We start from the raw sequence: 21,402 nt of genomic DNA on the forward strand, positions 1-21,402 counted from the left end.
GCGGTGATTCTCTCCATTCAGGTCTCAGCAGTGGGGGGGGGGGGGGGGGGCTATGATCCGACCCCCAACAATCCGTACATTATCCTCCCTTTTAAAGATGAGGATAACTTACGGGACCGTGCCATCTGGACAGTTTATGGCGATCAGATGTTATTACTGAGGAGTGAGGCTGTGGCGGTAATGTGTTTCTTTACGTGCAATTAATCTGATACCATTTAGGTTTATATTTTCTGACCGGATTGATAAACTACATTGGGGTCATTCCGTGTCAAGTGGACCAGTTTTAAAAATCGTCCCCACTCGACGTTCTCCGATTTTGCTGAAAATTTATAAGGATGTACATGTATGTTTGAAAAGAGGTTCTGTAAATTTTTAGGGCCAGATCTCAAATACATTGGGCACTGTTGACCTTTCACTGGAGGCCCCCACCAAGCCTGCGGCTTCAGCTAAGAGGATTTTGCAAACTTTGGCACATAGCCATTAGAGTTCTATACTGGCTATGATGCTGAAATTTGGCATACTAGCTCAACTTTTGCTGCTAAACACGATAAAATGATTACCGGCTATGACAAAACAATATTTCGGCCGCAATTTTGTGTCAAAGTAGCTTGCAAAACGCCTCGCATAAAATTTATGCCAAACTTTGCCCATATACAACTCAAGACCAAAAACCAATAGGAACTGGTGCTTTACCCTGTACAACAAACATCTACATGACTTTGCATTGCTGCAATATCACGGTCAAAGCATATGTATTTGTGGAAATATTCACACCCACATATGATGACAAACTTAAAAAAAACGAATTTTACCTATTTTTAGGTCAAATTTCCCAAAAAGGGTACCCCTAAAATATATTAATTCTGTTATCATTTGAAAGAGCACATTTTTCTCTACAAGGATCATTGGGGTTTTTTTTGGAGTCTCTCCATTTAAGAAAAGAAAAATGCCACTGAACATGGTGTTATTTATTAATACGCAATGAATGGTAACTGCACTATTCAAACCCTTGCGTTGGTCCATGGTGGTTATACCACAACCAATTCCCTAAGAATTGGTATTATAATCCTATTAAGAATTGTAATAATGCTGTCTTTTGAGAATTGGCAGCCCCATCGCCTAGGAGCCATGGCCGATAGCCGTGCAAGGCAAGTCGCGGGTGGTCTCTTTATCGCAGGTTCCAAAGCCTGAGGGTGGGTGTCTTTGCCTAGGATCCCAAGCCTAATATTGGGTGTCTTTTGTTGGTTCCCAAGCCATAATGTTCAGTCTAAGTAAGTGGTCTGGAATTGTTGCTGAATTTGCAACATAATGGGTTCAGAGAAGCTGTATTGTCGGCCCATTGCTGTTGCAGCTGGTGCTGGAATTATTGCAATGATCGACTGCTCGGGAATCCAGCATGTATCATTTCTCACAGGCCAGTGAAAGAAGCTAGCTGCTCCATGAGGATGCATAAAATGTATTAATGCATCATGGTCGTCGACTGAAATTTCAGAAATATTTCCAATCCACCAGTTCCTATGGTAAATGCAGGCAATGTATGGCCCTGGCTGCAGGTTTGCAATTGGCACAAAAGGCATTTCTGATCTGACAGATCCATCTACATGGGCAATGAAAGATGAAGGGTCATTTCACACCCTTGAAATGTGAATCTTTTTGTCATCAATTTCATTCTCCATCACTAAAAAATAAATAATATATGCATTAAAATGTAACAATAGTCAATAGGTTTATAGGTTTTTGATTATAATAGACTTTGCTAGCAACAATACAACTCTGTAACATGTGATAAGAATCTGAAAATCAAACACAAAATCAATGCATTACGCGTATAAATAACACCATGTTCAGTGGCATTTTTCTTTTCTTAAATGGAGAGACTCCAAAAAACCCCCAATGATCCTTGTAGAGAAAAATGTGCTCTTTCAAATGATAACAGAATTAATCTATTTTAGGGGTACCCTTTTTGGGAAATTTGACCTAAAAATAGGTAAAATTTGTTTTTTTTAAGTTTTTCATCATATGTGGGTGTGAATATTTCCACAAATACATATGCTTTGACCGTGATATTGCAGCAATGCAAAGTCATGAAGATGTTTGTTGTACAGGGTAAAGCACCAGTTCCTATTGGTTTTTGGTCTTGAGTTATATATGGGCAAAGTTTGGCATAAATTTTATGTCAGGCGTTTTGCAAGCTACTTTGACACAAAATTGCGGCCGAAATATTGTTTTGTCATAGCCGGTAATAATTTTATCGCGTTTAGCAGCAAAAGTTGAGCTAGTATGCCAAATTTCAGCATCATAGCCAGTATAGAACTCTAATGGCTATGTGCCAAAGTTTGCAAAATCCTCTTAGCTGAAGCCGCAGGCTTGGGGGGGGCCTCCAGTGAAAGGTCAACAGTGCCCAATCTATTTGAGCTCTGGCCCTAAAAATTTACAGAACCTCTTTTCAAACATACATGTACATCCTTATAAATTTTCAGCAAAATCGGAGAACGTCGAGTGGGGACCACTGGTCCACTTGACACGGAATGACCCATTGATTGCATCACATGGTAACTCGGTCTGGTCCTTTGTATCTTTCAGTAAGGTGGTGTCTATGGATCAGAACAAGCCGCTCATCATTCCAGCTGGATCCGATTCCTTAAGTCAGATTGGTACGATGTGTTTCATTCTTTAATCTGTATGTTTGGTGAAATCTCTACTTCTGGTTGTGTTCACATAATTTTAACCCCTTCATTACATTTTCTGTATATGTATGATGCATGTCGGGTGTAAGTATGAGGCGCAGGCTCTGGGTCTAAGCTCCGATCACTGCTCTTAACCCCTTAAATGCTGCAGTCAGTCTCTGGCAGCGCCATGAAGGCATACCATTTCAGTCATCTATTTCCCTCCACCTTTTCCCTGGTGATGCCAATGCAAGGGCCCGATGGTTTACCATGGCAGCTGGGTGCCTCCTGAAAGCCCCCTTAGCTGCTGTGTTGACACCCCTGTGTGCCACTGTAAGGGCCCCCTTGGCTGCTGTGTTGACACTTCTGTGTGCCCGCTGTAAGGGCCGCCGTGGCTGCTGTGTTGACACTCCTGTGTGCCGCTGTAAGGGCCGCCATGGCTGCTGTGTTGACACTCCTGTGTGCCGCTGTAAGGGCTGCCTTGGCTGCTGTGTTGACACTCCTGTGTGCCACTGTAAGGGCTGCCTTGGCTGCTGTGTTGACACTCCTGTGTGCCACTGTAAGGGCCGCCTTGGCTGCTGTGTTGACACTCCTGTGTGCCACTGTAAGGGCCGCCTTGGCTGCTGTGTTGACACTCCTGTGTGCCACTGTAAGGGCCGCCATGGCTGCTGTGTTGACACTCCTGTGTGCCACTGTAAGGGCCGCCTTGGCTGCTGTGTTGACCCTCCTGTGTGCCACTGTAAGGGCCGCCTTGGCTGCTGTGTTGACACTCCTGTGTGCCGCTGTAAGGGCCGCCATGGCTGCTGTGTTGACACTCCTGTGTGCCACTGTAAGGGCCGCCTTGGCTGCTGTGTTGACACCCCTGTGTTCCACTGTAAGGGCCGCCTTGGCTGCTGTGTTGACACCCCTGTGTGCCGCTGTAAGGTCCGCGTTGGCTGCTGTGTTGACACTCCTGTGTGCCACTGTAAGGGCCGCCATGGCTGCTGTGTTGATACTCCTGTCTGCCACTGTAAGGGCCGCCTTGGCTGCTGTGTTGACACTCCTGTGTGCCGCTGTAAGGGCCGCCATGGCTGCTCTGTTGACACTCCTGTGTGCCACTGTAAGGGCCGCCTTGGCTGCTGTGTTGACACCCCTGTGTGCCACTGTAAGGGCCGCCTTGGCTGCTGTGTTGACACCCCTGTGTGCCACTGTAAGGGCCGCCTTGGCTGCTGTGTTGACACCCCTGTGTGCCACTGTAAGGGCCGCCTTGGCTGCTGTGTTGACACTCCTTTGTGCCGCTGTAAGGGCCGCCTTGGCTGCCGTGTTGACACTCCTGTGTGCCACTGTAAGGGCCGCCTTGGCTGCTGTGTTGACACTCCTGTGTGCCTCTGTAAGGGCTGCCATGGCTGCTGTGTTGACACTCCTGTGTGCCACTGTAAGGGCCGCCTTGGCTGCTGTGTTGACACTCCTGTGTGCCACTGTAAGGGCCGCCTTGGCTGCTGTGTTGACACTCCTGTGTGCCGCTGTAAGGGCCGCCATGGCTGCTGTGTTGACACTCCTGTGTGCCACTGTAAGGGCCGCCTTGGCTGCTGTGTTGACACCCCTGTGTTCCACTGTAAGGGCCGCCTTGGCTGCTGTGTTGACACCCCTGTGTGCCGCTGTAAGGGCCGCGTTGGCTGCTGTGTTGACACTCCTGTGTGCCACTGTAAGGGCCGCCATGGCTGCTGTGTTGACACTCCTGTGTGCCACTGTAAGGGCCGCCTTGGCTGCTGTGTTGACACTCCTGTGTGCCGCTGTAAGGGCCGCCATGGCTGCTGTGTTGACACTCCTGTGTGCCACTGTAAGGGCCGCCTTGGCTGCTGTGTTGACACCCCTGTGTTCCACTGTAAGGGCCGCCTTGGCTGCTGTGTTGACACCCCTGTGTGCCGCTGTAAGGGCCGCGTTGGCTGCTGTGTTGACACTCCTGTGTGCCACTGTAAGGGCCGCCATGGCTGCTGTGTTGATACTCCTGTCTGCCACTGTAAGGGCCGCCTTGGCTGCTGTGTTGACACTCCTGTGTGCCGCTGTAAGGGCCGCCATGGCTGCTCTGTTGACACTCCTGTGTGCCACTGTAAGGGCCGCCTTGGCTGCTGTGTTGACACCCCTGTGTGCCACTGTAAGGGCCGCCTTGGCTGCTGTGTTGACACCCCTGTGTGCCACTGTAAGGGCCGCCTTGGCTGCTGTGTTGACACCCCTGTGTGCCACTGTAAGGGCCGCCTTGGCTGCTGTGTTGACACTCCTTTGTGCCGCTGTAAGGGCCGCCTTGGCTGCCGTGTTGACACTCCTGTGTGCCACTGTAAGGGCCGCCTTGGCTGCTGTGTTGACACTCCTGTGTGCCACTGTAAGGGCTGCCATGGCTGCTGTGTTGACACTCCTGTGTGCCACTGTAAGGGCCGCCTTGGCTGCTGTGTTGACACTCCTGTGTGCCACTGTAAGGGCCGCCTTGGCTGCTGTGTTGACACTCCTGTGTGCCGCTGTAAGGGCCGCCATGGCTGCTGTGTCGACACTCCTGTGTGCCACTGTAAGGGCCGCCTTGGCTGCTGTGTTGACACCCCTGTGTTCCACTGTAAGGGCCGCCTTGGCTGCTGTGTTGACACCCCTGTGTGCCGCTGTAAGGGCCGCGTTGGCTGCTGTGTTGACACTCCTGTGTGCCACTGTAAGGGCCACCATGGCTGCTGTGTTGATACTCCTGTCTGCCACTGTAAGGGCCGCCTTGGCTGCTGTGTTGACACTCCTGTGTGCCGCTGTAAGGGCCGCCATGGCTGCTGTGTTGACACTCCTGTGTGCCACTGTAAGGGCCGCCTTGGCTGCTGTGTTGACACCCCTGTGTGCCACTGTAAGGGCCGCCTTGGCTGCTGTGTTGACACCCCTGTGTGCCACTGTAAGGGCCGCCTTGGCTGCTGTGTTGACACCCCTGTGTGCCACTGTAAGGGCCGCCTTGGCTGCTGTGTTGACACTCCTTTGTGCCGCTGTAAGGGCCGCCTTGGCTGCCGTGTTGACACTCCTGTGTGCCACTGTAAGGGCCGCCTTGGCTGCTGTGTTGACACTCCTTTGTGCCGCTGTAAGGGCCGCCTTGGCTGCTGTGTTGACACCCCTGTGTGCCACTGTAAGGGCCGCCTTGGCTGCTGTGTTGACACTCCTTTGTGCCGCTGTAAGGGCCGCCTTGGCTGCTGTGTTGACACCCCTGTGTGCCACTGTAAGGGCCGCCTTGGCTGCTGTGTTGACACTCCTGTGTGCCGCTGTAAGGGCCGCCTTGGCTGCTGTGTTGACACCCCTGTGTGCCACTGTAAGGGCCGCCTTGGCTGCTGTGTTGACACCCCTGTGTGCCACTGTAAGGGCCGCCTTGGCTGCTGTGTTGACACTCCTTTGTTCCGCTGTAAGGGCCGCCTTGGCTGCTGTGTTGACACTCCTGTGTGCCACTGCCCCCTCAAGTTATTGGGGCTTGGCTGTCGGACCCCCTCAGAGCTGATAGTGATGACCTATCCTTTGCATATGTAGTAGAGCATTCCAAGCTTACCAATGTTTTCTTACCTAGGAACCCCTCCTGCCTCTGACGGTGACCTGAGACAGGTTAGCGCCCGATCACCCATGGAGCTATGGAAGAAAACATACGCGAGAGCGTTCCCTCCAGAGGTAATACAATTGGAGCCCTGTTAATTGCAAGGAACAACTGTATGGACCATAGTAACAGTGAAATTGAGAAATCTGAATGACATACATTGTAGTTAGTTACCGCTACAGATAAAACTGCTACGCTTGGGTATACAGAGCGCAAGGGGAAGAACATGGCATAAGAACTCAAAGAGCAGCAAAGATAGGCTTTCCTGTGTCACGCTGACCCCCAGGCCCTGCACTACATAAAGAAGGGAATTTTGTTTACTTACCGTAAATTCCTTTTCTTCTAGCTCCTATTGGGAGACCCAGACAATTGGGTGTATAGCTTCTGCCTCCGGAGGCCACACAAAGTATTACACTTTAAAAGTGTAACCCCTCCCCTCTGCCTATACACCCTCCCGTGCATCACGGGCTCCTCAGTTTTGGTGCAAAAGCAGGAAGGAGGAAACTTATAAATTGGTCTAAGGTAAATTCAATCCGAAGGATGTTCGGAGAACTGAACCATGAACCAAAAGAACAATTCAACATGAACAACATGTGTACACAAAAGAACAACCAGCCCGAAGGGCACAGGGGCGGGTGCTGGGTCTCCCAATAGGAGCTAGAAGAAAAGGAATTTACGGTAAGTAAACAAAATTCCCTTCTTCTTTGTCGCTCCATTGGGAGACCCAGACAATTGGGACGTCCAAAAGCAGTCCCTGGGTGGGTAAAAGAATACCTCGATAAAAAAGAGCCGAAACGGCCCCCTCTTACAGGTGGGCAACCGCCGCCTGAAGGACTCGCCTACCTAGACTGGCGTCTGCCGAAGCATAGGTATGCACCTGATAGAGTTTCGTGAAAGTGTGCAGACTAGACCAGGTAGCTGCCTGACACACCTGCTGAGCCGTAGCCCGGTGCCGCAATGCCCAGGACGCACCCACGGCTCTGGTAGAATGGGCTTTTAGCCCTGAAGGAAGCGGAAGCCCAGAAGAACGGTAGGCTTCAAGAATCGGTTCCTTGATCCACCGAGCCAAGGTTGACTTGGAAGCCTGCGAACTCTTACGCTGGCCAGCGACAAGGACAAGAGCGCATCTGAACGACGCAGGGGCGCCGTGCGAGACACGTAGAACCGGAGTGCTCTCACCAGATCCAAAGACTGCAAATCCTTTTCACATTGGTGAATTGGATTAGGGCAAAATGAAGGTAAGGAGATATCCTGATTGAGATGAAAAGGGGATACCACCTTAGGGAGAAATTCCGGGACAGGACGCAGAACCACCTTATCCTTGTGAAAAACCAGGAAGGAGGCTTTGCCTGACAGCGCTGCAAGCTCCAACACTCTTCGGAGTGATGTAATCCTGAAGACGCTAGGAGCCAGGACTCAATGGCCACACAGTCAGGTTGAGGGCCACAGAATTCAGATGGAAAAATGGCCCTTGTGACAGCAAGTCTGGGCGGTCTGGAAGTGCCCACGGTTGACCCACCGTGAGATGCCACAGATCCGGGTACCACGATCGCCTCGGCCAATCTGGAGCGACGAGAATGGCGCGACGACAGTCGGACCTGATCTTGCATAACACTCTGGGCAGCATCGCCAGAGGAGGAAATACATAAGGCAGTCGAAACTGCGACCAATCCTGAACTAATGCGTCCGCCGCCAGAGCTCTGTGATCCTGAGACCGTGCCATGAAGGCCGGGACCTTGTTGTTGTGTCGTGACGCCATGAGATCGACGTCCGGCGTTCCCCAGCGGCGACAGATCTCTCGAAACACGTCTGGGTGTAGAGACCATTCCCCCGCGTCCATGCCCTGACGACTGAGAAAATCTGCTTCCCAGTTTTCTACGCCGGGATGTAAACTGCGGAGATCGTGGAGGCTGTGGCTTCCACCCACTGCAGAATCCGCCTGACTTCCTGAAAGGCCTGACGACTGCGCGTGCCGCCCTGATGGTTGATGTATGCGACAGCAGTGGCGTTGTCCGACTGTATACGGATCTGTCTGCCCTCCAGCCACCGATGGAAGGCCAATAGGGCTAGATACACTACCCTTATCTCCAGAACATTGATCTGAAGGGAGGACTCTACCGGAGTCCAGGTTCCTTGAGCCCTGTGGTGGAGGAAAACCGCTCCCCCCCTGACAGGCTCGCGTCCGTGGTGACCACAGCCCAGGTTGGGGGTAGGAAGGATCTTCCTTGCGATAGAGAATTGGGACGGAGCCACCACTGAAGAGACGTCTTGGTTGCAAGGGACAGAGAGACGTTCCTGTCGAGGGAAGTCGACCTCCTGTCCCATTTGCGGAGAATGTCCCATTGGAGTGGCCGCAGATGGAATTGCGCGAACGGCACTGCCTCCATCGCTGCCACCATTTTCCCCAGGAAGTGCATGAGGCGCCTCAAGGGGTATGACTGACCCCGAAGAAGAGATTGCACCCCTGCCTGCAGGGAAAGCTGTTTGTCCAGCGGTAGCTTGACTACCGCTGACTGTGTATGAAACTCCATCCCGAGGTAAGTCAGTGATTGGGTCGGTGTCAACTGGGATTTTGGGAAGTTGATTATCCACCCGAACTGCTGGAGAGTCGCCAGAGCGACTGTAAGGCTGTGTTGACACGCCACCCGAGAAGGTGCCCTGACTAGGAGATCGTCTAAGTAGGGAATCACCGAGTGGCCCTGAGAGTGTAGGACCGCCACAACGGATGCTATGACTTTGGTGAACACCCGTGGGGCTGTCGCCAGGCCAAAAGGCAATGCCACGAACTGAAGGTGTTCGTCCCCGATGGCGAAACGCAAGAAGCGTTGATGTTCGGGTGCGATCGGCACATGGAGATAAGCATCCTTGATGTCGATCGATGCTAGGAAGTCTCCTTGTGACATCGAGGCGATGACCGAGCGGAGAGATTCCATCCGAAACCGTCTGGTGCTCACATGTCTGTTGAGCAGTTTGAGGTCCAGAATGGGACGGAATGATCCGTCCTTCTTTGGCACCACAAACAAGTTGGAGTAAAAGCCGCGACCATGTTCCTGAGGGGGAACAGGGATCACAACTCCCTCTGTCTTCAGAGTGGCCACTGCCTGAAAAAGTGCGTCGGCCCGAGCGGGGGGCGGAGAGGTTCTGAAGAAACGAGTCTGAGGACGAGAGCTGAACTCTATCCTGTAACCGTGAGACAGAATGTCTCTCACCCATCGGTCTTGAACATGTGGCCACCAGGCGCCGCAAAAGCGGGAGAGCCTGCCACCGACCGAGGATGCGGTTCGGGGATGCCGAGAGTCATGAGGAGGCCGCCTGGAGGCAGCGCCTCCGGCGGCCTTTTGGGGGCGTGACTTAGACCGCCACGCATAGGAGTTCCTCTGGCCTTTCTCCGGCCTGCTGGACGAAGCGGATTGGGACTTGGCGGAGGGACGAAAGGACCGAAACCTCGATTGAATTTTCCGTTGCTGAGGTTTCTTAGGTTTGGACTGGGGTAAGGAGGAGTCCTTTCCCTTGGATTCCTTAATAATCTCATCCAATCGTTCGCCAAACAATCGGTCGCCAGAAAACGGCAAACCGGTTAAGAACCTCTTGGAGGCCGAGTCTGCCTTCCATTCGCGCAGCCACATGGCCCTGCGGACTGCCACAGAATTGGCGGATGCCACCGCTGTACGGCTAGCAGAATCTAGGACTGCGTTCATGGCGTAGGAAGAAAAAGCTGACGCCTGAGAGGTCAAAGACGCAACCTGCGGAGCAGAATTACGTGTAACCGCATTAATCTCAGCCAGACAAGCTGAGATAGCTTGTAGTGCCCACACGGCTGCAAAAGCCGGGGCAAAAAACGCGCCCGTGGCTTCATAGATGGATTTCATCAGGAGCTCTATCTGCCTGTCAGTGGCATCCTTTAGCGATGAGCCATCTGCCACCGATACCACAGATCTAGCCGCCAATCTAGAGACTGGAGGATCCACCTTGGGACACTGAGCCCAACCCTTAACTACGTCAGAGGGGAAGGGGTAACGTGTGTCAGTAAGGCGCTTAGTAAAGCGCTTGTCCGGAACCGCTCTGGGCTTCTGGACAGCATCTCTGAAGTTAGAGTGATCGAAAAACGCACTACGTGTACGTTTGGGGAACCTAAACTGGTGTTTCTCCTGCTGAGAAGCCGACTCCTCTACAGGTGGAGACGAGGGAGACAGATCTAACACCTGGTTGATGGACGAGATAAGATCATTCACTAAGGCGTCCCCTTCAGGTGTATCAAGATTGAGGGCAACGTCAGGTTCAGAGCCCTGAGCTGCGACGTCCGCCTCGTCCTCCAGAGAGTCCTCGAGCTGGGAACCCGAGCAGCGTGAAGAAGTCGGGGAAGATTCCCAGCGAGCCCGCTTAGCCTGTCTAGGACTGTGGTCCGGGCAGGAGTCCTCCACGTGGGACCTAGGGCCCAACCTGGGAGCGCGCTGCGGCACGGACCGAAAGGGGCCTGGAGGCGACGAGCTAACGGGGACCGGGGCCTGTGTAAGGACCGGTCTGGACTGCAAAGCTTCTAGCAGCTTGGCAGACCATTTGTCCATAGACTGAGCCATGGATTGTGAAAGTGACTCAGAGAGTTTCTCAGCAAACGCAGCAAACTCTGTCCCTGCCGCCTGGACAGGGGGAGCAGGGGGGTCTACATGAGCCGAGGGGCCCACTAGTGACCGAGGCTCCGGCTGAGCAAGCGAAACAGGGGTCGAGCATTGCTCACAGTGAGGGTAGGTGGAACCCGCAGGTAACATAGCCGCACAAGAGGTACAGGTCGCAAAAAAAAACCCTGTGCCTTAGCACCTTTGCTCCTTGTGGACGACATGCTGTTGTCTCCTAGGAGAGTGATCACTGAGGGTATATGGGAAGGGGTATACAGCCCGACCGAACAGAAATATGTATATAAATACGTATCTATTCCGGAACCCTGGGGGGGACCAGCCCCGGGTGACCGGTGTGGCTGACCGACCGCTAAAAAGCGGAGTGTGTGTCCTCCAGATTCCCTGCCTTAGGTCTCCCAGAGCTGCAGAGCTCTTCTCTGATAATCCTCCACCGGCAGAATGCCAAAAACATGGCTGCCGGAGCTCTTAGGGGAGGAGTGGAGCCGTGGGCAGTGCTAGAAAAGTGCGGGAATCTGGGGTCCCCACAGTGATCAGTGAGGAGGGAGGAAACATACAGGATGCTCCGGCCCTCACAGCCGACGTCAGGCCGGCCGTCCCGCCCTTACCCCTGACAGGCAGGCCCGGGGGCGGGATTTTTGCTACTAGGCCGCGATGAAGCCGGGGACTAAATTTAAGACCGCGGCCGACAAGCAGGCGCGGTCGGCGCGGAAGTCCGCCGGTCTTCACAAATCAGCAGCTGCTGCAGCGTCCGGGAAGAAGGCACTCCATGCACAATCCCCATGGGGACACAGAGTACCTTATAGATGCAGGGCCCGGTCCCTGAGGATGGGTAGACTCCTGTCCAGCAGATTCCCACAGGGGCTGCGGAGGGAGTCCGGTCCCAGTGAATGGATGACCGGTCAGGATCCCACTTCTCCCAGAGCCACTAAGGGATGGTGAAGGAAAACGGCATGAGGCTCCGGCCTTTGTACCCGCAATGGGTACCTCAACCTTAACAGCACCGCCGACATAGTGGGGTGAGAAGGGAACATGCCGGGGGCCCCGTAAGGGCCCTCTTTTCTTCCAACCGACATAACTAAGTTGAGAATGCATGAGTGGATGTGTGCCTCCTTCCACACAAAGCATAAAACTGAGGAGCCCGTGATGCACGGGAGGGTGTATAGGCAGAGGGGAGGGGTTACACTTTTAAAGTGTAATACTTTGTGTGGCCTCCGGAGGCAGAAGCTATACACCCAATTGTCTGGGTCTCCCAATGGAGCGACAAAGAAACTCTGTTTTAAAAACTATGAAAAAAAACCCCCAAAAGTTAAAATCACCTGCCATTTGCCCCATGGAAAATATAAGCTAAAAAAAAATTAAAACATACACATATTTGGTATTGCTGCATTCAGAAACGCGCAATCTATCAAAAGATAAAATCAGTTAATCTGATAGGTACACAGCGTGGCGAGAAAAAGTTTCCAAACACCAACATTTCGTTATTTGGTTGTTGCAATTTTTTTTAAAAATGCAATAATAGTCAATCAAAACATCGCATCTGCACAAAAACTGTATCATTACAAATGTCAGCTCAAGATGCAAAAAATAGGCCATCACTGAGCCCCAGATCCCAAAAAATGAGAACGCTACAGGTCTCGGAAAATAAAGTACAACTTGTCCTGCAAAAAAAAAAACAAGCCCTCATATGGCAAAATTGACGGAAAAATAAAAAAGATATGGCTCTTGGAAGAAGGGGAGGAAAAGGTGAAAATGAAAAACGGAAGATCGCCTGGGGGTGAAAGGGTTAAATGGTTAATTGCGGTTTCACCCACCCATTTTACTGTTGTATTTTCTTTTGTATTTTTTTGATTTTTCGTCCAAAATCAGATCTTTAGAATTTTTCCATCCACGAGGAACGGCCAGGGCAGCAGATGATACAAAGCCTTCTAATGAAGCATCAGAGCTATCGCTTGTGCGGCCAATCTGATTATAGCTTTATAGTATAATTAAAGTCATTAGATTTATTGTGGGCCTAATTGTGCACCGCCATAAACCTCAGGTCATCATGTCTATTTCAAGGCTTATTTGTATCAGTGTAGAAACTCTGGCTGCAGGTGATATTTCAGCAAAGCGACACTTCTGGGGACTTTACACGCAGCGATATTGCTAACGAGATGTCGTTGGGGTCACGGAATTCGTGACGCACATCCGGCCTCATTTGCGACGTCGTTGCGTGTGAAACATACGAACAACCGCTAACGATCAAAAATACTCACCTAATCGTTGATTGTTGACACGTCGTTCTAATCCCAAATATCGTTGCTGTTGCAGGACGCAGGTTGTTCGTCGTTCCTGAGGCAGCACACATCGCTACATGTGACACCCCAGTAACGATGAACGACACCTTACCTGCGTCCTCCAGCAACGAGGTGGGCGTCACTTTTTTTCAGCTGCTCTCTGCCCCTCCGCTTCTATTGGACAGCTGCCGTGTGACGTCACTGTGACGCCGCACGAACCGCCCCCTTAGAAAGGAGGCGGTTCGCCGGCCACAGCAACGTCGCTAGGCAGGTAAGTACGTGTGACGGGTCCTAGCGATGTTGTGCGCCATGGGCAGCGATTTGCCTGTGACGCACAACCGATGGGGGCGGGTGCTTTCACCAGCGACATCGCTACCGATGTCGCTGCGTGTAAAGCAGCCTTTTGGCCGGTTTCACATCTCCGGTATTTTTCCGGAAGCCGGATCCGGCACACATGCAGTACAATTACATTCATTTACAGTGGAGGCACGACACCATGCGGTTGTGTGCTTCATGCACAACTACATGTGTCGCGCTTCCACTGTAAATGAATGCAACTGTACTGCATGTGTGTCGGATACGGCTTCCGGCAAAATACCGGAGATGTGAAACCGCCCTTACATGTAGTAAGTACCTGGGCATAATTGTGATATGGGTCGTTATGCGGTTATCACATGTCCGTTGGGACGTTCCTGTTTTCTATTCTGTTTCTGACCAGACAGATGGAATTAGTGATCTGTTCCACCAGTTCTGCAAATAGGAGCAGAGGAGCCCCACTGGTTATTGTGGGGGGGCGGCCTAATATCCGTTTCATCAAAAGGAATAAAAAGTTCTGCATGCAGTTCTTTCTTTGCCATTCTAAAAAAATAGAACCCAGACGGACCCCTTAATAATCAATGGGCCCCTTTGCATCCATTTGCAGAACCAAAGCAACGGATCACTAATTCCTTCTCTCTGGTCCTAATACAGAATCTCCAATCTCTTATGTGAATAGAGGCTTATTTGGAATTTGCATTATTTATATGGGGGCAGCTGAAAGCAGCAGGTTCCTGCAACTAAATTATCGCAACACATAACACAACTAAAGCAAGATGCCCAACCTTAATTTATCATCGGACCGACCAACCTCCCCATAAAGAGAGCGCCGTAGAAGCAATTACTTATCAGTAACTGTTACAGATGATTTATCATCTACGTACATGATAAGACTGTATATGGAGGTCAATGACCCACAGTTACCCACACTGTGTAGTGGATTTGACATGAAAAGCAGAATATTATTAAATACACATTAGTAAGGAAATTAATTTATATGTCTTAAGCCGCCATGCACCTCAGACTAACATTTGACTAACCCACTATTATCGATGGGTTCAGCTGATATGTACAGTCATGGCCAAAAGTTTTGGGAATGACACAAATAAAGAGAATTTTGTTTACTTACCGTAAATTATTTTTCTTATAGTTCCGTCTTGGGAGACCCAGACCATGGGTGTTTAGCTTCTGTCTCCAGAGGACACACAAAGTACTACACTTAAAGTGTAGCTCCTCCCTCTGAGCTTATACACCCCCTGGAGAACCAGATCTAGCCAGTTTAGTGCAAAAGCTGAAGGAGAATAGCCACCCACAAATAAAAACAGAGCAAAAACCGGAACAACCGGAGACTCTGTCATCAACAACAGCCGGTGAAAACACGCGGAACAAGAAATTGCCAACAGGCAACAGGGAGGGTGCTGGGTCTCCCAATACGGAACTATAAGAAAAAGAATTTACGGTAAGTAAACAAAATTCTCTTTTTCTTTATCGTTCCTATGGGAGACCCAGACCATGGGACGTCTCAAAGCAGTCCATGGGTGGGAAATAAACAGAAAAACTAAGAAGTAGGCAGAACCTAACTTCACAAATGGGAGACAGCCGCCTAAAGGATGCGTCTGCCCAAGCTCGCATCTGCCGAAGCATGAGCATGCACTTGGTAGTGCTTCGAAAAGGTATGCAGGCTAGTCCAAGTGGCAGCCTGACAGACTTGTTGAGCCGTAGCCTGGTGCCTGAAAGCCCAAGAGGCACCGACAGCTCTGGTCGAGTGTGCCTTGATCCCCGGCGGGGGAGGCACCTGAGAACACTGGTAGGCGTCCCAAATGGTCGACCTAATCCAACGGGCTAAGGTCGGCTTAGAAGCAGAGAGGCCCTTGCGCCGACCTGTGGTTAGCATAAAAAGAGAAGTGCACCGCCTATGAGCAGCGGTGCGAGACAGATAGATCCGGAGAGCACGCACCAGATCCAGGGTATGCAGCGCTTTTTCAAAGCGATGAACAGGAGCCGGACAAAAGGAAGGTAGGGTAATGTCCTGGTTAAGGTGGAAAGGAGAGACCACCTTAGGAAGAAAGTCCGGAGTCGGATGAAGAACCACCTTGTCTTGATGAAAAACCAAAAAAGGTGACTCCGAAGAGAGCGCAACCAAATCGGAGACTCTCCTGAGGGAAGTTATGGCCACTAGAAAGACCACTTTCTGTGAAAGCCGAAACAAAGAAACCTCCCTAAGAGGCTCAAAAGGGGGTTTCTGCAAAACCGTGAGAACCAAATTGAGGTCCCAGGGATCCAAGGGCCGCCGGTAAGGCGGAATGATGTGAGACGCGCCCTGCATGAAGGTGCGGACCTGAGCCAGCCGAACGAGACGCCGCTGGAACAGCACTGACAGAGCTGAGACTTGTCCCTTGAGAGAGTTGAGGGACAGTCCCAGATGCAGACCGGACTGTAGAAAGGACAGAAGGGTCGGCAAGGAAAATGGCCAAGGAGGATGGCCGGAAGAGCGACACCAGGACAGGAAAATTTTCCAAGTCCTATGATAGATCTTGGCGGAGGAAGACTTACGGGCCCGAGTCATAGTGGAGATGACTTCAGGAGGGATACCAGAAGCCGTCAAGATGCAGGACTCAAGAGCCACGCCGTCAATTTGAGAGCCGCAGAATTCAGGCGGAAAAACGAACCTTGTGAGAGAAGGTCTGGACGGTCCGGAAGATGCCACGGCACCTCTACGGACAGATGGAGCAGGTCTGGGTACCAAGCTCGCCTGGGCCAGTCTGGAGCAATGAGAATGACTCGACGGCCCTCCATTCTGATCTTGCGCAGGACTCTGGGCAAGAGAGCTAGAGGGGGAAACACGTAGGACAGACGAAACTGGGACCAGTCTGGGACCAGAGCGTCCGCGGTGAATGCCTGAGGATCGTGGGAGCGAGCCACGTAAACGGGAACTTTGTTGTTGTGACGGGATGCCATTAGGTCCACGTCCGGAGTGCCCCATTTGCGGCAGATTGACTGAAAAACTGCCGGGTGCAGGGACCACTCGCCACTGTCCACGGTTTGACGGCTGAGATAATCTGCCTCCCAGTTTTCCACGCCTGGGATGTGGACTGCGGATATGGTGGACTTGGAGTCCTCCGCCCATTAAAGGATGCGTTGTACCTCCAACATTGCCAGGCGGCTGCGTGTCCCGCCTTGGTGATTGATGTAGGCAACCGCTGTCGCGTTGTCCGACTGGACTCGGATGTGCCTGCCCGCCAGCAGATGGTGAAAAGCTAGGAGAGCCAGAAGTACGGCTCTGGTTTCCAGCACATTGATCGAAAGGGCTGATTCGGACGGAGTCCAAGTGCCCTGCGCTCGGTGGTGGAGACATACCGCTCCCCAGCCGGATAGACTGGCATCCGTGGTGAGGATCACCCAGGACGGGGCCAGAAAGGAGCGCCCCTGGGACAGAGAGAGGGGCCGAAGCCACCACTGAAGAGAGCTCCTGGTCTGTGGCGACAGAGCCACTAACCTGTGCAAGGAGGAAGGCCGCTTGTCCCAGCAGCGGAGAATGTCCAGCTGCAGGGGACGCAGATGGAACTGGGCAAAGGGAACAGCCTCCATTGACACCACCATTTGACCCAGCACCTGCATCAGGCGCCTGAGGGAATAACGGCGGGGCCTCAGCAGAGAGCGCACCGCCAGTTGGAGGGACTGCTGTTTGACTAAGGGCAACTTTACAAGTGCCGGCAAAGTCTCGAACTGCATCCCTAGGTACGTGAGACTCTGGGTCGGAGTCAGAGTGGACTTGGGAAGATTGACAAGCCACCCGAATTGGGCTAGAGTGGCGAGAGTGAGCGAGACACTCCGCTGACAGTCCACGCTGGATGAAGCCTTTACCAGAAGGTCGTCCAGGTAAGGGATCACTGCCAACCCCTGTAGGTGCAGGACCGTAATCACTGCTGCCATTACCTTGGTGAATACCCGAGGAGCTGTGGCCAACCCGAAGGGGAGAGCCACGAATTGGAAATGTTCCTCTCCGATTGCAAAACGTAGCCAACGCTGGTGTGAAACTGCAATTGGCACATGCAGATAGGCATCTCTGATGTCGATGGATGCCAGGAAATCCCCTTGGGTCATTGAGGCAATGACTGATCGCAGAGACTCCATGCGAAAATGCCGCACCTGAACATGCTTGTTGAGAAGCTTGAGATCCAGGATGGGCCGGAAGGAACCGTCCTTTTCGGGGACTTGGAAGAGATTTGAGTAGAAACCTCTGAACCGTTCCCGGGCGGGAACCGGTACAATTACTCCGTTGGCCTGCAAGGATGCCACGGCCTGTGAGAAGGCGGCGGCCTTGGAGCAGGGGGGAGTTGAGAGAAAAAATCTGTTTGGCGGACTGGAAGAAAATTCTATCCTGTAGCCGTGGGAGATGATATCCCTTACCCACTGATCGGAGACGTGTTGAAACCACGCGTCGCCAAAGTGAGAGAGCCTGCCACCGACTAAGGACGTTGCTGGCGCGGACAGATAGTCACGAGGAGGCTGCCTTGGTGGCAGCACCTCCTGCGGTCTTATGTGGACGCGCTTTTGGGCGCCAGTTGGATTTCTGGTCCTTGGCTGAGTTAGTGGACGAGGCCGAGGGCTTAGAGGAGGACCAGTTGGAGGAACGAAAGGAACGAAACCTCGACTGATTCCTTCCCTGGACAGGTTTCCTGGTTTTGGTTTGTGGCATGGAAGTACTCTTCCCGCCAGTAGCTTCCTTGATAATTTCATCCAGCTGTTCACCGAACAGCCGGGACCCAGCAAAAGGGAGTCCAGCAAGGTACTTCTTTGAAGAAGCATCTGCCTTCCACTCTCGAAGCCACAAGATCCTGCGGATAGCGGGGGAATTAGCCGAAGCCACCGCAGTGCGGTGAGAAGCTTCCAGCATGGCAGACATGGCATAGGACGAAAAAGTCGAAGCTTGGGAAGTTAAGGAAACCATTTCGGGCATAGATTCCCTGGCGAGGGAATGCATCCCCTCTAGAGAAGCAGAGATGGCTTTGAGAGCCCACACTGCTGCAATAGTCGGGGAGAACGAAGCCCCCGCCGCTTCATATACGGATTTGGCCAGAAGATCAATCTGGCGGTCAGTGGAATCCTTCAGAGAGGTGCCATCAGCCACCGATACAACAGTCCGGGCTGAGAGTCTAGACACCGGGGGGTCTACCTTTGGGGAATGAGCCCACTCCTTGACCACCTCAGGTGGAAAGGGAAAGCAGTCATCAGAACCACGCTTTGGGAAGCGTTTGCCAGGACAGGCCCTGGGCTTGGTCACAGCGGCCTGAAAACTGGAGTGGTAAAAGAACACTCTTTGCTCTCTTAGGCAAGGTAAACTGGTGCTTTTCTGCCAGAGAGGGCTGCTCCTCTGATACTGGCGGATTGAGATCCAGTACAGAATTAATGGACGCAATCAAGTCACTAACATCTGAGTCACTTTCGGACAGATCAATGGGGCACATGGAGTTAACCTCCGAGCCCCCCGTAAAGACATCCTCCTCGTCCTGCGAGTCAGCTCCTGAATCAGAGCCGCGGGATGAGGAAGGAGAGGGAACCCTGCGTCTCTTCTTAGAAGGACGGGGTCTGGGACCAGATGATGAATCTTCTGTGAGCTCCGGTCCTGAGAGACCCCTAGCAGCAGAGGCACCCTGTGAAAGGGGCTGATGCATGTTCAGCAAAGTCCTGGACAGAAGTCCCATGGAGTCAGCAAAAGACTGTGAGATAGACCTAGAAAAGGATTCTACCCAAGCCGGGGGTTCAGCCACAGGAACAGGGGCAGCCTGAGAGACCACTGGGGGTGATACTCCAGGCTGAGGCACCGCCAGGTTAGAGCAGGCATCACAATGTGGGAAGATGCTCGGTTCAGGCAGCAGAAGCTTACATGCAGTACATACTGAATACAGCTTTGGAGCCTTGCTCCTCGTGTGAGACATGCTGCTGGAGTGGGGGCTCTGCCAGAGAATGAACCCCAGAGAGTATAATCAGAGGTCCACAACCGGAGACTGGTTGTGGCTTACCAGACCGCTGGAGCGGTGTTGTGTGCCCTCCAGATCCCGAAGCCCGGACCCCCAAGCACAGCAACTCAGCAGAGATGCTGCAGACCAGCGCTTGCAGAGAGAACGCTGAGAAAATGGCCGCCGGAGAGAAGAGAGGGGGTGGGACTTGCTCTGAGGAGCGGGAACTGGAGGGCTATAGAGACCTGCCGTGGAGGAGGGACGCCCCAGCAGTGGGGAGTATCCAGAACGGCCGCCGGGCGGAGCCGAGCCTGTCCCTCTGCATGAGTGACATGCGAGGGCAGTGAAACCGAAACTAGGCCTCCGGCGAAGCCGGGGCCTAAATTTGAGCGGCGCGGCCGGCGCGCAGGCACCATCGGCGCGGTTGTCAGGCGACAGCCAGAGAACCCGCCGGAAATGTCATAAAACACACTCAGCACGCTCTCCCACAACAATTAAGTACAGGGACCCCCATATATAAACGTCTCAGGTACTTAGCTTGCTGAGACGCAGGGTTCCAAGTCCCTGGGGATGAGTGCTCCGGTCCGGCAGGGTCCTGAAGGGCTGCGGATGGAGACCGGTCTCCTGCCAAGCATGGAGACCGTGCTGGCTCCCACTTCAAGCCAGAGCCCAGGAGGGATGGTGAAGGAGCGCGGCATGTAAGGCTCCAGCCTTGGAAATCAACCTTAACAACACCGCCGACACAGTGGGGTGAGAAGGGACATGCCGGGAGTCCAGACTTGGACCCGCTTTTCTTCAAACTCTTTCCAAAAATCAAAAAATCAGATGAGAATGCATGTGTGGATGTATGCCTCCTGAACACAAAGCGATAAACTGGCTAGATCTGGTTCTAGATCTTATAGGAACGATAAAGAAAAAGAGAATTTTGTTTACTTACCGTAAATTCTTTTTCTTATAGTTCCGTATTGGGAGACCAAGCTCCCTCCCTGTTGCCTGTTGGCAATTTCTTGTTCCGCGTGTTATCACCGGCTGTTGTTGTGGACAGAGTCTCCGGTTGTTCCGGTTCTTGCTCTGTTTTACTTGTGGGTGGCTATTCTCCTTCAGCTTTTGCACTAAACTGGCTAGATCTGGTTCTCCAGGGGGTGTATAAGCTCAGAGGGAGGAGCTACACTTTTAAGTGTAGTACTTTGTGTGTCCTCCGGAGGCAGAAGCTAAACACCCATGGTCTGGGTCTCCCATAGGAACGATAAAGAAATTATTTTTTTACAAAGTCTACTTCTTCAGTTTTTCTAATGGCAATTTGCATATACTCTAGAATGTCATAAAGAGTGATCAGCTTAACAGCAATTACTTGCAAAGTCAATATTGGCTAAGAAAATGAACTTTAACCCCCAAAACACATTTCAACATCATTGCATTCCTGCCTTAAAAGGAGCAGCTAACATTGTTTTAGTGATTGTTCCATTAACACAGGTGTGGGTGTTGATGAGGACAGGGCTGGCGATCAATCAGTCATGATTGACTGGACACTTTAAAAGGAGGCTGGTGCTTGGTATCATTGTTTCTCTTCAGTTAACCATGGTTATCTCTAAAGAAACATGTGCAGCCATCATTGCTCTGCACAAAAATGGCCTAACAGGGAAGAGTATCGCAGCTACAAAGATTGCACCTCAGTCAACAATCTATCGCATCATCAAGAACTTCAAGGAGAGAGCTTCCATTGTTGCCAAAAAGGCTCCAGGGTGCCCAAGAAGGACCAGCAAACGCCAGGACCGTATCTTAAAACTGTTTCAGCTGCTGGATCGGACTACCAGCAGTGCCGAGCTAGCTCAGCAATGGCAGCAGGCTGGTGTGAGTGCTTCTGCACGCACTGTGAGGCGGAGACTCTTTGAGCAAGGCCTGGTTTCAAGGAGGGCAGCAAAGAAGCCACTTCTCTCCAGAAAAAACATCAGGGACCGACTGATATTCTGCAAA

General features: G+C 52.1%; 1 protein-coding gene across 1 annotated transcript in view; it reads left to right on the forward strand.

Annotated features, from left to right (window-relative positions):
* The window catches only part of DYNC2LI1 (dynein cytoplasmic 2 light intermediate chain 1), a 151,014-nt gene that overhangs the window by 96,641 nt on the left and 32,971 nt on the right, over positions 1-21,402 (forward strand). The window contains exons 10-11 of the mRNA XM_075338013.1: positions 2,584-2,654; positions 6,220-6,317. Of these exons, the coding sequence (XP_075194128.1) occupies positions 2,584-2,654; positions 6,220-6,317 (169 nt within the window). The remainder of the gene's footprint in view (positions 1-2,583; positions 2,655-6,219; positions 6,318-21,402) is intronic.

This window comes from Anomaloglossus baeobatrachus, chromosome 3 (genome assembly GCF_048569485.1).
Source record: "Anomaloglossus baeobatrachus isolate aAnoBae1 chromosome 3, aAnoBae1.hap1, whole genome shotgun sequence".
Lineage (NCBI taxonomy): Eukaryota > Metazoa > Chordata > Amphibia > Anura > Aromobatidae > Anomaloglossus > Anomaloglossus baeobatrachus.